The sequence below is a fragment of the Atractosteus spatula genome, chromosome 15, assembly GCF_055471065.1.
Source record: "Atractosteus spatula isolate fAtrSpa1 chromosome 15, fAtrSpa1.hap1, whole genome shotgun sequence".
NCBI classification, from domain to species: domain Eukaryota; kingdom Metazoa; phylum Chordata; class Actinopteri; order Semionotiformes; family Lepisosteidae; genus Atractosteus; species Atractosteus spatula.
The window spans coordinates 19412292-19429614 of NC_142720.1; the positions used below are offsets into that span (position 1 = coordinate 19412292).

The following is a 17323-nucleotide window of genomic DNA, read 5'->3' on the forward strand; positions in this document are numbered from 1 at the left end:
AAATGAACTGGTGTAATATGACGAATTAATATTTAGAAGAAAGTCAGCGTGTTGGAACAGTGGACAGACTGATCTTGTTGAAGATACAGGTCTTTTTCCACAGAAAGACTTTGAAAAAGAATACTATTTTAGCAATTTGAAGAAAAATGTTATGTTAAAATCATATCCTGAAGAAACCTTTAAATGTAGTTTGGCAATGCACTTATAATACTTTCTGGATTCTATCATTCACTTACTTCAGGGAAGTACTGTAAGACTGTTGATTGTAGACAGAAAATATCAACATAACACCCTTGCCTCCTAACCACAAATTTCTCTTAAAAACATGAATAGAGGAGATGTAAATACAAAGAAAGGATCGAACTTCGCAAAAAATAAATTAATATAAATTAAAACAATGCTTAATATAGGGATACTGAATACAAAATAGAATTCCATAGAATCCATAGAATTGTTATTGGTCTCAAGAACAATGAGGTCTATGAAGGTGAGATTTGTTCTTACATTTTCGGGGTTCATGTACTGTAAAGAGTCCAGAAATGGTTTCTGTGTGGGAACTGCAAGCTTGCTTGTCGTGAGAGATCCATATACAGTAAGCATCTTTTACAACGACACTATTCTCTTGTTCTCCTCTCCTCCAGCAGACTCAACATGTTAATGAGCTAATACAAACTAACTGCTGTGTCATTGTGCGAAACTCACTGGAATGAAAGTGGTAAGAAAATGGACTTCAGTGCAATGACGTTATTCTTGCTGTTCTAAGAATGGATTTATAAGTATATATGTGCTTGTCCGCGTGAAGAAAACTGATGAAGTGAGTCAGTGTTTGATTTGTCAAAATCTAAGGATTGTTATTTTGAAGATTTACTTTATGACTTAATCCTACATGCATCAAGGATATAAAAAATGTTCAAAACCAACAATAATCAACTGTTTGCATAACCACAGTGTAGTAAAAGTAGTGAAAGTACATTGTCTAATGCATTGCTTTTAGTTATGTCATAAATATAAAGGTATGCCACAAAAGATAATACTATTCCATCACATATTTTATAATACAGTAGCAGTTAAAGAAATCTGGTGTTTCCACATTATAGCTAGTTTCTCAAAATATTATACTTCCACAATTTTTAATTGTTTTAATGAGTTCTAGCACTTAGAGACACCTGTTAAAGGGATGCTGAAGAAAAACTCAGATTTTACTTAGAATTATATTTTATATTTTTGTCAGCAGCAATTTCTTTCTGATTTGGGAAATTGATGATGGGCTTTAGACAGTAATTCAGAATTCTGCAAAATGCAAACCTGATTAAAATGCTGTCTGTAATATCATTTCTTCTACAGACATTTTACAGTGTTTAACTAGGTATTTAAAAATATTAATTTAAATGATGCATCAACTCCATTTTGGAGCATACTACAAAAAGCTGGTACAATCAATCATAAATTGTAAAAACAGAGATTTTAAATTCATGCTGGAGTAGAACTAGATTTACTATCAAGATTTACTGTCAGAGCAAAATCCATTCAGTACAGAAGTTTTCTTTTTTTATTTATGACATGAATTACTCGCCTGTAGCCACAAATTGAAATGAAAGCAAAACGCCTGACTTTATATTACTTTATACACAACAGACCTTTTATGATAAAGTTGCGTAGCTCTTACTGTGATGAGGTATTTTCCTGCTGCCCTGTAAGGGCTATTTTCATTGAGGTGAAATATATGCAGAGGCCTGTTTGATTGCAGCCAAATATTGAAATTGTGTCTTTCCAGCCAAAGTGCTTGGATTATAGTCTCAGCTATGAATTAATTTTGTCTTAAAAATTCACCCTGAGGGAGCATACCCACCTACCCTGAAGCTTTTTTACACCAGTTAGAGTATTTTCCAAGTAAATCTTGACTGATAGGGAAGGATTAACAATACCTGAATCAGATATGTAATTATAGCTACAGTTCCACCCTAAAGTTCTTTCCTGAATAGTATTTTTTCCCACATTTTCTTGCTCACAACCTCTGTTGGAAAGTACATTTTCCATGAAAGGGCTTATATTTAAACTCTGAAAACAGATCTAATTAAGCTTTTTTGGCAGAAATATATGATAACTCAAAAGCTATTTAAAGAATGTTTTTCTAAAAATGGGGTTTTATTATTTGTTTAAAATCAGTCAAAAATAAACATTTGTACATCCTGATAGACCCTCCAAACATCTGGATTTATTTGATGTACAATTAAATAAAATACAGCAATCAATAACCAATGAGTTAAACCTCTTCTGCAGAAATTCTGCATCCTATAGTTTCCAAAGATCTTCAATGGACCTATTTAAAATATCATTATTTATCTATTTTCGACAATCCTTCTATTTTCTTCAGATGCTGAGCATGTTGTGTATTTATTTATTATGTTTATTTAAATTACAACATGATAAATATAAAAACTATAATTAAAAAAAATCAAACTGATTCTTTACAAATTGCAATTTGTTATCAAGACGAAATATGCATTCTAGTGTCGAATCCAAACTATAATGAAGCATCAAGAAAACATCAAGCCAAAAGTTCCCTCCCGCAGCCACGACTTATGGTTTTGTGCTTTTTTAGGGATTTCGGGTCTCCTACTCCAGAAGAACATAAAAATCAAAATAATAAATAAGCTTGGATCTCACCTCCCTGCTTCCCTCACTAACAGACTAATTTCTTTTGTAAAACCATTGAATTCATGTACAGATTTCAGTGTTTCACACCTCTTTCCCAAGCCACCCTTCAGTTTTTACTCTTTCTCACCTGCGCTGTCCCTATTCTCACCTGCTCTGCTCTTTGTTCTCCTGGGCTTCACATCCCTGCCACCATCCTCTCTCTCCCTCACACCTCAAGAAGGCTCATCGGGCCAAAAGTGTTTGCATTTCTGCCTCTCAGTAGGAAATAATCACTACTTATTCCTTATCAGGAAAGTTACCAGCCATCTGTCAGGTAACAGCTCTCACTTCCTTAATTGTTCCAGAGGGAAAATTTGCTTTGCAGGCAGGTAAAAGACATACAGTAATACAACACATTTATCACAACATTAACAAATAAGAAACATGCATGATGAAAAAATAAATGTATAAATAACGTAAAATATACAACTAATGGTAAAATATACAATTATTCAAATTAAGCATATTAATATCTGTATTAGTAAGGGAATAAAGAATAACTTATTCCTATTGCACTTAAATCTGGTGAGTGTAAATCGACACCATGATGTCAGGAGCTCGTATTTGCTATGCAAGAGGTGGACATGACAGTCGATGATTACTGGCCTTCTGCACTATTTATTTGATGTAGATCTCTGACAAATGTCTGTAGCTGTTGTCCACCAATGACTTTGCTGTCTGTCTTCACTGTCCTACTCAGTCTGTTTTCATTGCATGTATTAAGGCTACCGAACCAGGCTACTGCAGTGAGTGTTAGAATATATTCAATAAAAGTTCTATAGAATAAAACGTGTTGCTTCGAAAATGCCAGGCTTTTCCTTCCTGTTGACCCTGTAATGTATAAATCTTCTCAGATCTGATACCGTATGTCTGCCCTTCCAGAGCAGGATGAACAGTTAAAGAGCAGATATGGTTCTTTTTTAAACTGCAGCACCTTGTAGGTCATGGGCAGACATTTTCAAAGCAGTATGAAGTATGCATGGGGACTATTCTTATATGTGTCAGTGTGAAAAAGCTTGACGACAAATGTTCTGTACATGAATGATTCACTTCTGAGATTTCAAAGACGTGTAGAGATGTCAACACTGTAAATTAATCTATAAGAAAACATGTAATATATCTGCACATTTGTGAGTCCAGAAGAAAATATGGTAGAGAACCTTGATAGTTTTGTCACCTTGAAAATAGTAATTATTAACATTGTCACCATTCAAATAAATCTCTCAGCAAAGCTTTCTGCGTGCACAGTAGGTGCTTTTTCAAGACTTTTATTTTCTCACATCTACCTTTTTTGCATATGACAAAGGAGTACAGAACCTGATGAATTACTAAAAGACACATAAGAACACACATCTTGTTTAATACAGCTCCTGTCTGCAGGGAGTTTTTTTTCCGGCTTTATTTCTTTTCCATCTTGGAGGGAAATAGAGAGACAGCAGAGAGAGAGAAAGACAGAGAGGGAGGGGAGGGGAGAGAGGCCAGCCCACAGCCCCACACAGCCTGAGATGTGTTTGCTGTCTGCCCTCTAGCTTTACAGAGCTCATTTTTATCAAATCCAGCTAGCATATGCAAGCAGTTTGTGGATCACACCATTGGTGTAGAGAAGTGCTTTGTGGTGCACAGAGAAATCTTATCGTGTTCTTCAGTTCTGTACAAATTCACCCTCCCTGCTCTATTAGAATGAAGAGCTCTTGAACGAACTGGATCAGTATCTCATGAAGTGAAAGAAAAGTTGAAGTGGGGGACAATCTGAAATCCTCTGTTCTGCCTGCTGAATTTGGAAGGAAGTGGGTGACAGACTTGCACAGGTGTTGAATTCTTCTGTTTCTGGGTGAGTCTGAAAACGCCTAAACCAGCTGTCTTGTAACCATATTTGAATCATCCTGAGAAGGGTTCAGACTAAAAGGTATGCTGTGCTCTAGGGAGAAACAAGTACAAAATCCATGACGGAGAACCATTAGGCTTGTATACTGCTTTTTAACAAGACTGCAGGCATCAGAGGCAATGAGAAACGGTAAGATTCTGCAATTATTTAAAGACTTCTTTGCATCTGTGAAATAACCTGTGCATTTGAGCATGGAGTATTTAGTATACAGTATAAACAGCTAATACAGGGGAGTGAAATGATCTGTCTATCTGCACAATAAGACATGAAATACATCTAAATCTTAAGAACAAAGTAATTTTTAAAGTTTTTTTTTTGTTCTGCATAAATACGATACAACAAATGGCATATCTGAGGTTAGTAAGAAACAGAGAACGAATATTTTTTAACAGGCCTATTAATACTGTGACCCAGATATTCTGCTCATGATTCAATTCTGAATTTTTAAGCAGCTGGTTCTGTTGATATGTGAGGCATGCTTGTCCGACAGACACCCCATACAAAGAGTGTTCTCCGCCTAAATAATTTCAGGCATGAAACAAATGGTTTCAAAAGACTGGCAAAGGTTGAGTCATGACTGTCTTAACAACTGCCATGTCTGGAAATTATCCACACATACTGCATACTGCTGAGATTATTTTGGCTGCATGTGTCTGAGATATGTTGTTAAAAGACTAATCTTTAACAAAAAGCTGAAAAAAGGATTTCTAGGTTTTGAGGCATCCTGTATCCTGATGAATTTAAAAATAAAGTAGCACATCATCCTATTTAATATATCCTCAAAGACAAAACAATTAGGATATGACTATCTTGTACTTTGAAACATAAAATAAGATCACAGAATCTGCAAAAATAAAGTTGTTACAATACTGTACATGAGCTGGAATTGTACATGGATATGCTCATAAATTTATTCCCTGTAAGACTTCCTCTGTAATAAAAGGATTTGTAGATAATTGCTCAGATGCGCAATATTGTTGTTACAAGGCTAATCATATTGTATCAGCTATACTGCTACCATTGCATCTTTTGGGTCAGGTAAATTATTTTGAGAGACTAACATTAAATCCATTGAAAAATGACATATGCAATAAACAAAGTTCATACAAGGACCAGAGCTCACCTTGGGTTTTGTAGTGTTAAACAGACTAGAGTGCGCATGATTCCCTAGCAATGCCCCAACTTGTACAGCTTGGTGAAGTGGAGCAGCTGGAGTATAGTACCTCGTTTACAGGTGCAATGGCATAGTCTACAGTAGGGACTCTCAAACCAACAGCCACGACCTGTCAGTCAGGAGTGCAAAGGCTGACCAACTACACACCACGCACCCTACCCATGTCACCCCCACTCAAATACACAGGACACCCAAACAATATATATCAGATCAGTTTATTGCCCATCAGAGGGAAGCTGGCTAATCACTATGCCTCACATTACACCAAGCTAAAAATCACTTTGGGTGTGTGTGCCACATGCTCCTAATGTCATGGGCCACTTGAAGCAGTTGGTGGTTGCAGCAGTTGAGACTTTTACAGAAGCCAGAATGACCTCACTGCTTGAAGCATTTCCTGTGTCATGCCAGACCTTGGATGGTTGGCTAATGTCTTTCTTAAAGGCTGTTAGAAAATGACATACAGTATCTATATCCTAATGCCCCAGTGGTACGAATGCATGGTTTTAATGAGGACACAATAGAATGGTATTTTCAACTCCAGTTCATAGCATTCGAAAAATGAGACTGAAACAAGTTTTGTAATGACTAAAAACTCAAGGATGAATGATTGGAGGGGCAAATTAATGTCGAGCAAATCCCTGTTAAAGGGAATACTGTGTCACCTGCTGGTATGGAGGCTGTTTTTGTTCACATGCAAACTTAGATAATACGTATCCTATAATTAAAAATAATTTTAGTACGATAGTTTTAAAAGTTGACATCTGAGCCTTCAATGACAGGATTTTCATTAAAAAGAACCAAATGTTGCTTTTACATTATAACTCCTATGCTTACCTGTTATTACCTAGATTACATTGTTGTAGTTAGTTTTAGAGTTAAATATCTAGATATGGTAAATAGTATTCAGCTCCCTTAAGATAGTTGGTAATTAGGAAAAATGATTATGATTTTAATGCATGTTGTTACAAATATAGACATTAATGATGGTAGACAGGTTTTTAAATGAACATATTTGTGAATAAAAAATTAATCCAGCAAAACCTTAATAGCATCGATTAATTAAATATCGATATATTTTAGAAACGTATGTAAGCTTGGAAATGTGACCATGCTGAAGTTCACTTCAAATGTTCACATTACACTACAACAATAAATTCTAGCTCTATTTTAATTAAACCACAACAGGAGGACACGCTTCCAAAATATATTGAACATGGAAGGGAATTCAAAAGATTAACACAAACAAAATCCAGAAATCAGTTTATCTGTTTTTTCTCTGCTTCTTCCAATTTACTGAAGAGTTGTGGGGGAGTCAGAGCCAATCCCAGCAAACAATAAGTACAAGGCACACACAGACAAACACCAGGGCCAACTTTTGCAGAAGCCAAATTACCTACCAATGTGTTTTTTTAGACTGTGGAAGGAAACCAGTGCACCCTGAGGAAACATGAACACAGGAGGACATGCAAACCCCATACAGATAGCACCTCAGGTCTGGAACTGAACCCAGGGTCCCAGTGCTGTGAGGCAGTAATGCTAACCACTACACAACTGTGCTGCCCACATAAAAGCAATGTGTTAAACAATGTTTACTTAGAAGTCAATACCTCTGCACTGAGCACTGAGCTCCAAAAAGAGCTCTACTGCAGGACACCCAAGATACTGGTACACAGTGAAGCAGACAAATATGACTGTGGTTGAATGGTGAGGTGCACCTGCATGGAAATGGCCACCACAGGACACAGGGGAAAGAAATCACATTGAGTAACAGGCAATTACCCTCAATCTGGCGTTTAACTGTGAAGAATGCACACACAGAGGCTCAAAGTCATCTGAGTAATCAAATTAATGAGCACTATCCTGTAGGTGTGTGAGAGGCATGCACTTTCCTTTAAAATGAGAAGATCTGGCACTGTTTGGAGACTCATCAAGTCTCAACACAAAAGCAGGAGCACTTCTGTAAACAGTTCTCACGGGTATATAAAGAAAACAGGCAGATACTGTAGACAGATTTCTCTTTTTTAACATAATCCAGGACATCAAGCATACCCTCTTTACAAATCTCCTGAAAATTAGAAGCTGTGACTTGAAAAAGAATATTTTATGGAAAAGAAGTTGTCACAGCAATGTAAATCAAAGGCAGAAGACATGCCTTTGACCCATTTGTTTTCCATCTGGGGTGTTTTCCAAAATTATCAAATTAGTTTAAACTTTGTGAGACTTTACTAAAGGTAAACTTTTTTACAGAAACAGTAGATTATCATCACATAAAAATGGCATTTGATCAATGAATGATGCTGATATTCTGTCTACAGATTGTGCCAGTGATTCTGGCAAAAGAACACCCAATAATGCTGATAATAGACTGCCCTGTTGAGTAATTCTGCCCGGGGATATCACTGGCCCAGTATGAACAGAAGCAGTCGCATTGCTATAGAAGGTGCAGGTCATATTGATAGAACAGCCAAATGCTAAAACATTCTAGAACAGACCTTAGTTTCATTCCAGGCATTCCAATGCCCTTACAGCATCTACTGTAAATAAAACTGCACTACAGTCTAGCCAATGAGGGGCTTGTTCTGGAATATGGAAGATCAAATCAGTATTTCAAAAAGCCCATTTAGTTATAATGTATTAAATGGTATATGCATGGTTCCTACTGCTTTGACAGAATCTTTGCTATCCATCCATTTCTAAGCCCTTCTTCCGATGCAGGGCTGAGGGGGATCCAGGGCCTATTCCAGCAAGCAATGGGCATAGGCAGATGCAGAGACAGACAGACATGCACACACACCTAGGGCCAATTTTCCTAGGATCCAATTAACTTAGCAGCAGGTTTGTGTTCTGTGGGAGGAAACCCCCACGAACCCAGGCAGAACATGCAATCTCCACACAGATAGCACCCCAGGTCTGGAACTGAATGCAGGGTCCAAGCGCCGTCAATACTGTGCAAAAGCTTGAAAGAAGTTAGAGGTTGAAGGAATCTAGCACTGATTTAAAAATCATATTAAAGTATCCCCATATAATGAGTGCATATTCCAGAACATTCTAAGTGTCTAAGCTTTATGTCATCCAACGACTGTAATTCAAAAACTTAAGGTACATAAATTAAAGACGTGCACAATTTATACTGTTACCTGCTACCATCACCTGAGAAAAACAAGTCTTCAGTATCACTAAGTCCTGAGGAAAACTGAATCTAAATCCCTCAGAAAGTGAAGCTGTGTAGCAGTCATGCAGGATAATGTCTCCGATGGTGAGTAATGATGAGGAAAACTTACGTTCTGGACTTTAGCTTCCAAGGTTTGCAACTATCATGTTTTTTTCCCTTGTTTCCCTGCTCAATGCCTGATCAATTCTGCTTATCTGGCATCTGCATATCGCAGCTGTGCTTCAAAGACTACCCTGGACTGAACATGAAAAGAATCATAAAAATAATCATTTCTGAATCTGCCACTGCATCGTCTTCTTTACACTAAACATGGACTTTTGAGCTAACATTAAAGGAAACAAAAATGCATGGAATGGATGGCATGATGATATAGAATTGTGTTTCTGTTTTAAAATCACAGTCACCAGAAACCACAGCGCATGTCTCTGCTGGCAGACAAACAGCACCTTTGGTGTCATATATACACATCCAGTAAGGTGACCCTCTGCTTGAAGAACATCAAGGTGATCACAGATGCCACATTAAAAAATAAATGAGAAAGGAAATGAAAAGCAGAAAGGGGGAGCTATGATCTGCAAAAGCACAGCTACCTGGCATGACCTCTGGGCAGCCCAGCTCGTTAATCATCCTCTTTAACAGTGGCTCTAAGGCCTCTCTACCTAATGCTCAGATTCAAATCTGAGCTTTTATGATGGAGATGATGATGATTATTTATAACTGATGTCTCAGGGTACTCGTCTTACTGTACATCTCCAGAGTCTGTTTTCTGTTTCCCATATCATCATTCAAAACAAAAGGACCCATTTGTGGCCAATTGTTTAAATCTGTTTAAGTATTAAACACATTTAGTATTTAATAGGTGTATTCAACTCTGAGGTGCTGACTTAAATATGCTATGCTGCTAGATACCACACCCTTGAAATCAAGGAGCACTCAAGGATAGAACTAATAGAAAATGTAACCTAGAATGTATTGCACTTATACAGTATGTCCTGCAGGAATTTAGATACTGTATTTTATTAATACAGCACTATTGCAATGAAATATAATTTTAAAGGCAAACATACAAAAATGAGAAAATGTTTTATTTTGAGTGTGTTCTGTTTGAACACCTACACCTACCACCCATTGTCTGAAATGTGCTGCCATAATATCAAAGAAAAGGAGAGAAAATAAATTTAAATGTTACGCAGAAGTGGTTCATCACTTCTCAGCTTTATTATAGTGAGTGTAGCTCAGCCACATTTAAAAAAGATAATGATAATGTGCATCATCTGTGAAAAATAAAATCTAAATAAATAAAAGGATGTTCTAGGTGTAAGGATATTTTTTAAATAGGCTGCTTTCTTTTCCTTTTAACCTCTTCAAAAATACAGTGCCTTGCGAAAGTATTCGGCCCCCTTGAACTTTTCAACCTTTTGCCACATTTCAGGCTTCAAACATAAAGATATAAATTTTTTATTTTATGTGAAGAATCACCAACAAGTGGGACACAATTGTGAAGTGGAACGAAATCTATTGGATTTTTGAAACTTTTTTAACTAATAAAAAAATGAAAAGTGGGGCGTGCAAAATTATTCGGCCCCTTTACTTTCAGTGCAGCAAACTCACTCCAGAAGTTCAGCGAGGATCTCTGAATGATCCAATGTTGTCCTAAATGACTGATGGTGATAAATAGAATCCACCTGTGTGTAATCAAGTCTCTGTATAAATGCACCTGCTCTGTGATAGTCTCAAGGTTCTGTTGAAAACGCAGAGAGCATCGTGAAGACCAAGGAACACACCAGGCAGGTCCGTAATACTGTTGTGGAGAAGTTTAAAGCCGGATTTGGATACAAAAAGATTTCCCAAGCTTCAAACATCCCAAGGAGCACTGTGCAAGCGATCATCTTGAAATGGAAGGAGTATCAGACCACTGCAAATCTACCAAGACCTGGCCGTCCCTCTAAACTTTCAGCTCAGACAAGGAGAAGACTGATCAGAGATGCAGCCAAGAGGCCCATGATCACTCTGGATGAACTGCAGAGAACTACAGCTGAGGTGGGAGAGTCTGTCCATAGGACAACAATCAGTCTTACACTGCACAAATCTGGCCTTTATGGAAGAGTGGCAAGAAGAAAGCCATTTCTCAAAGATATCCATAAAAAGTCTCGTCTAAAGTTTGCCACAAGCCACCTGGGAGACACCCCAAACATGTGGAAGAAGGTGCTCTGGTCAGATGAAACCAAAATCGAACTTTTTGGCCACAATGCAAAACGATATGTTTGGCGTAAAAGCAACACAGCTCATCACCCTCAACACACCATCCCCACTGTCAAACATGGTGGTGGCAGCATCATGGTTTGGGCCTGCTTTTCTTCAGCAGGGACAGGGAAGATGGTTACAATTGAGGGGAAGATGGATGCAGCCAAATACAGGACCATTCTGGATGAAAACCTGTTGGAGTCTGCAAAAGACCTGAGACTGGGACGGAGATTTATCTTCCAACAAGACAATGATCCCAAACATACAGCAAAATCTACAAAGGAATGGTTCACAAATAAACGTATCCAGGTGTTTGAATGGCCAAGTCAAAGTCCAGACCTGAATGCAATCGAGAATCTGTGGAAAGAGCTGAAAACTGCTGTTCACAAACGCTCTCCATCCAACCTCACTGAGCTCGAGCTGTTTTGCAAGGAAGAATGGGCAAGAATTTCAGTCTCTCGATGTGCAAAACTGATAGAGACATACCCCAAGCGACTTGCAGCTGTAATCGCAGCAAAAGGTGGCTCTACAAAGTATTAACGCAAGGGGGCCAAATAATTTTGCACGCCCCACTTTTCATTTTTTTATTAGTTAAAAAAGTTTCAAAAATCCAATAGATTTCGTTCCACTTCACAATTGTGTCCCACTTGTTGGTGATTCTTCACATAAAATAAAAAATTTATATCTTTATGTTTGAAGCCTGAAATGTGGCAAAAGGTTGAAAAGTTCAAGGGGGCCGAATACTTTCGCAAGGCACTGTAGATGTCCAATTTGATAAAAAGGTCTAAGAAAGCCTGTCACTAAACTTACTAGAGGGTATCTCTCAGCAAATGCTGTTTCTCCCTCTTTCTTGGTTGAGGGAGTTTTTGATGCCTTGTAGCCTTTAGTTCACTGATGTCTGTTCAGATAATAAACCTTCCCTGGAGCCTTGAAAACTGCATGGCTAGACCTCAATATTTTACAATTGTGATGAAACAAGTTGCTTGGTACCCAGACAAATTGTGTGGGAGTGCTGTTATATTTGAACAGGGAGTCTAAAATGAAGCCCTTTTCAGTGCTGAACTTTACTCCGCAGATTAAAAAGTAAAAAAGTATATATTTTGAAAGATAAAACAAAAGACTTTGTAAAAAGCATTTCTCTTTGTTTCACAGTTTGCTTTCTAACAACACAGAGCATAGGAGTTTACTGCATTACACAATGGATTGCAAATGTGTCATGGATAACGTGAAATATGCTGTAGTTCTGCGATTTTTAATATTTATTGTATCATTTGTATTAATGAGACAGGAAACATATTAATATTTGCAGTACTGGTAAAAAGAAATTAAAAAACACATTGCATTTACCTCTTATAAACAGCAGCTCAGGACATTCACATGTTCTCATGTGCTTTCTGGCATTGTTTTAAAATGTATTCTGATCTAAGGTATAACTCTGACAGCATTCCAGTCAAGACAATTATTTCACTTGTAGTTCTTTTGCAGCTTCCTAGGGCTTATCAAGGGCTTATCAAGGCAATTAAATTAATGCATTTTGAAAGATTTTTACAGCTGCAAGTATGTACTCTGTTATAAATATATATGATTTCTCAAGGCAAATTTAATTCAGCACATATGCACCTATTTTCATTTGCATAAACTGGATACAGTGAAAGTAAGGTCAGATGTTTATGAATTCCATAGCTTTTTTCCACTGGGAAAAGTGGTTTCTGATGCATGTTTGCATTTTATTCATTGGTGTTTTTCTTTAAAAAAATATAAAATGTCTTAAAACCTCAGCATTTAATCTCAGTTGCCTCCATTTGACCTGAAAACACCCAGTCTAGTAGGAGTGTTGCAATCCATATTCTTGACCACATTGACCACAACATTGTAATTACACTTTTTATATACATTTCAAAATTAAATACATTTTCTTAAGACATTTGTTCTCTACAATACATTGTGTTCTAAGTATGAAACTCTCAACTCATTGTAAGGTCCAGTTCAACCTTGTTAATGAAACCCAGAAACATATAATCCTTACAACATGATCCAGCACATTCAAAACCCAGCTGAATTCTTCAGGGAGAGCTGTGGAGTTTGAACTACCTCAGACTGTCACGGTGAACACAGAGACCTCAGATTTTCTTCGCCTAGCAATAAAAGAATGTTAATGTTTTCACAGTCATACATATTTGGTAGAGTCAGCCTCACATACATTTCCGCACCAGGTCACCTCAGAAAGCGCAATGCTTCATCTCTGTGGGTCACTGGTTACAGACCTTTGAAAGTAAATATGCCTATATAAGGGCAATGCACTCCTTCCACTTTTCTCTGTGTCTGGGATGTGAGTAGCAGCCTATTTCATGGAAATTGTACTTATCCAAATAAGCCACACACCCAGGTCTAACCAATCTTAAATTCAGCTGTTTTATATTATAACTTAAAAAATAGCAGTTTGAGCTTCATAGACAATTTATAGACTTTCTCCAATAAAGCCCTGAAGAGCAGATGAGGTTTCTAGATGCTATAACTGTAAACATAGTTCTATTGTATGTCATAAGCATGATAGCTGTCTTTAAAACTCACACCAATATATTGAACAATTTTGATGAGAAATTATAAAACATTTAGTTTTAAATCAGAAGCCATTTTACACAACTACAAGTGAGCACAAATATGGCCATCAGAGAACAGCATGGGGATGTTTTAGCCATGTATGTTTACTGAAGTGCAGTTTTCATAACACAGCTGATGCAATATACGAAAAGAGATTAGAAACACCATAGTGATAAAACAGGTCACAATCTGCTATCTTTTAGATGTGACACCAAAAAGCATCTATGCAATTTTCATTATATACTGTATATAGAAGTATCATATCATATAGACAGTGCATTAATGTCGAAAACCAATACCAACTTAATTGACTAAATTTGAGTTTCTAATTAGTTGTTATAAATCAATAATAAACAATTGTGTAACAAGTTTACCTTTACCATAATAGGAGCCGAAAGTCAAGACTTGGTAACGTTGGGTCCTTCGTGTTTATTAAGTTAATGCAATATTATTCTGAATGTGTAGTATAGAGGAATATACAGTAGGGAGTCTTGCTCCAACTCGTGGTCATGCTCTTGCTCAAACAGGACATTTACAGGATTCTTGCGCAGTCTTTGAAAAAATGTAGTTCAGTCTGTAGAGCAGCTTTTTCTACGTTAGGATACATTGAAGAGCTTAGTGTTTAACTTTTTGCTAACTTTCCATACTAACCGCCAGTACTCTTTTTTTGACAAAAGTCTTGTAATGAAAGTCATGACATGCAAACACATAAAAGACACTAGGCTGCTTATGCTTTATGGCTCTTGCTACACCCCATTGAAAGTATTGATGTAAAAGGAAAGTTTAAATTTTGCTTAAGGTTTAATGCATTGGAAAGTTTTCTAGAGCCTGGAGGGTATAATGGTGTAGACAAATGATGAACTTCTCAACATAGAGCTGTCAATACCATGCCCAGTTTGTTTAATTTCTTTTTGAGCATGATTACACAAACCACAAAAGGTGATTAATGAAACATTTCTATCTTTTCCTAGCAGCCTGCCCTATGTGTTTGAGCTCAATGCCGGATGGGACTGAACTCAGAAGGAGTGGCTATTCGTAGCACTGAATACCCTTAAGCGAGTGATTAACTGGCCAGCATAAAGGTTTGACAAGACTTCAGAGGCATTGTGTGATAAGAATGTGACAGCACGGCTGCCAGTAAGGACCTTCATGTGAGGATCTACCCACAGGGCACTGTCACTGGAAGATTTCAAACTAGTTTCTTATTAAAACGTCTTCATATTAAGGATGCCGGCCAAGACGCCCATTTATCTCAAGGCAGCCAACAGCAAGAAGGGAAAGAAATACAGGTTGAGGGATATCTTGTCTCCTGATATGATTAGTCCTCCACTTGGAGACTTCCGACATACCATTCACATTGGGAAAGGAGGGGAGCAGGATGCCTTTGGAGACATGTCTTTTCTTCAAGGGAAATATGACCTTCTCCCAGGTAAAGAAGAGCCGGTTACTCAACAGCATGTTGCATGCAGTGAGTTCTTCAGAGCAAACAGCACCTCTGATGCCACATTGGTAGAGACTCCTTCTCCTGTTTTAAAAAATGCCATTTCCCTTCCCGCGATTGGTGGTTCACAAGCTCTTACTCTGCCCTTGCTCTCCACAGTGGCATTCACCTCAACCCCCGAACACTTAGACCCAGTACAGAAACCCCCAGTCACGGCCAAAGCAAAAACAGAACTGGGGAAATTAGAAGAAAACGAGCTCCTCCTTTCCATGGAAGTTTTTAATTCAACCCAAACTCCCTTGACGGAAAAGGCACAGAAACCAAACCTTTCGTCCTACATGCCAAAGGAAACAGTAATAAAGGAAAAAACAAATCCACTTGAAAATGATAAATTACATATGGGAGATAATGGATTTAAAAACACTGCACGCAGTTACACTAATGGCAATGGCACAATTCTTCATTCTTCAGATATTTCTGGATATTACGCCGATTGGTTGAAAGACAGCACTGCAGAGGACAGTTGCCTGTGCGACTCTGAGTTTAAACTAACAAAAGGGAAAAGTGGCTCAGGAGACTCCATTTCAAAGATCACCGGCTCCCTTCTGTCACTTGAACTGGATTTGGGACCTTCCATTTTGGATGAAGTTCTTAATGTTATGGATAAAACAAAGACGACAGGCAATCAGTGATTTAATTGCAGTATAGGAAAACAAACAAAGCAATGGGCACAAAGACTTAGGCATATCAACACACACTTTAGATGTGGACTGGAAAAATACAGGAGTGGAAAGACTATTTATTTACATTTTTTTACATTTACCTTATTGTCTGTCTTTTGTATCTTTTTTGCGTAGCTTGCAAAAAAAAAATGCTTTTCAATACCCTCACCCAATTCTGAAAAAAACGGACAAAAACTTTTTACAAAAAAACTATAATGTGGACTTTTTTCTTTCAGTTTTACAAGTGCCTTTTATTTTTAGCAGGTGAAATTATCCATTTCCGTTTTCTGTGTAATTGCCTGTGCCAATGCCTATGCCAGTGATAGATGTATATCTAATGTTGTACCATTTTGACTTTGTGCTGAAGTTTGGCATACTGTTAGCTTCCACTCTGTTGTTGTACTGTTGTTTTTTAATGATTGTTCTTCAGCTTCATTCACTTTTCTCCTCAATAATTGTTTTTATAAGGGAATATTTACTTTTGTCTCTCCCTTAAAATAAAATGTGTTACAATAAGCACTCTCACACATGTTTCTATTTATCATGACAGTTTCATTATCAGTGCAAATTCAAAATATGTGCTATTTCTGAGACATTATTGATGAAAAAGTCATGCATTTATTATTTTATGTAGGACATTTCTGACAATAGCCATATATCAACAGCACAAGAAGCATGCCGTCAGCTGTGATTAACTGCTTTAAGTTTGATTGTTAAGTGTTGACCCTTTCAGAATGTTGTTTCATTTGCAAAACGGTTAAAGAGGATGTAAAAGTGAAACAATAAACCTCAAGCAAGTATGAATCAATGAAATAATGTTCATATCCAGAGATATTTAGGGTACACAGTACTGCAGATACATCAGCAAAACCAAACAAATGTTAATCTACTGCATATACTGTACATGTACTGTATAATATTGCCGTACAGTGTATATAAATGTATGCTTACTAAATGTATTCTCATTTAGGGGTGACCTACTGTACTGTACCACAGAAACAGGTGAGGACAGGTAGAAACATTTTCTTTCCAAAGTATTGGTGAAATACATTGCGTGCCTGGGGTGTTGACTGTCCTGCCTAATACGTTCTTAATTTTTTTTAGGTTTTTATATAACATTTCAAAACTGTATTTAATCTATTAATAAACAAACCACTATCCTAAAGCAGAAAAAATATTGACATACTGCGTATATATTATAATATCGATATTGAATATTATTGTATCTGATGTCTTTATTCGAGGTTTTTATATAGTCTATAGTCATCTTCTAGTAACACTGAGAAAATTATAACTACAAAGAAAAATTAAATACCAGATTCTGTTTCAAAAGCTGGAGAATGGCTCAGTAATGAACAAAAAAGACCAAGGCATCCTTGCTCTCTGT

At 37.1% G+C, this 17323-nt stretch overlaps 1 protein-coding gene across 5 annotated transcripts; it reads left to right on the top strand.

Annotated features, from left to right (window-relative positions):
- Positions 1-4254: 4254 nt before the first annotated feature.
- On the top strand, positions 4255-17111 carry cdc42ep3 (CDC42 effector protein 3). 5 transcript variants are annotated; one of them, XM_088933640.1, is made up of 3 exons: positions 4255-4528; positions 4620-4711; positions 14745-17111. In XM_088933640.1, exon 3 carries the CDS (start codon positions 15001-15003, stop codon positions 15904-15906), a length of 906 nt encoding a protein of 301 aa, XP_088789766.1. In that variant the 5' UTR covers positions 4255-4528; positions 4620-4711; positions 14745-15000; the 3' UTR covers positions 15907-17111. The 5 variants fall into 5 exon arrangements, with proteins under 5 accessions (XP_088789766.1, XP_088789762.1, XP_088789767.1 ...); XM_088933636.1 differs by having other exon boundaries at positions 4255-4711; positions 14748-17111; XM_088933641.1 differs by lacking the exon at positions 4620-4711 and having other exon boundaries at positions 4255-4603.
- Positions 17112-17323: the final 212 nt, after the last annotated feature.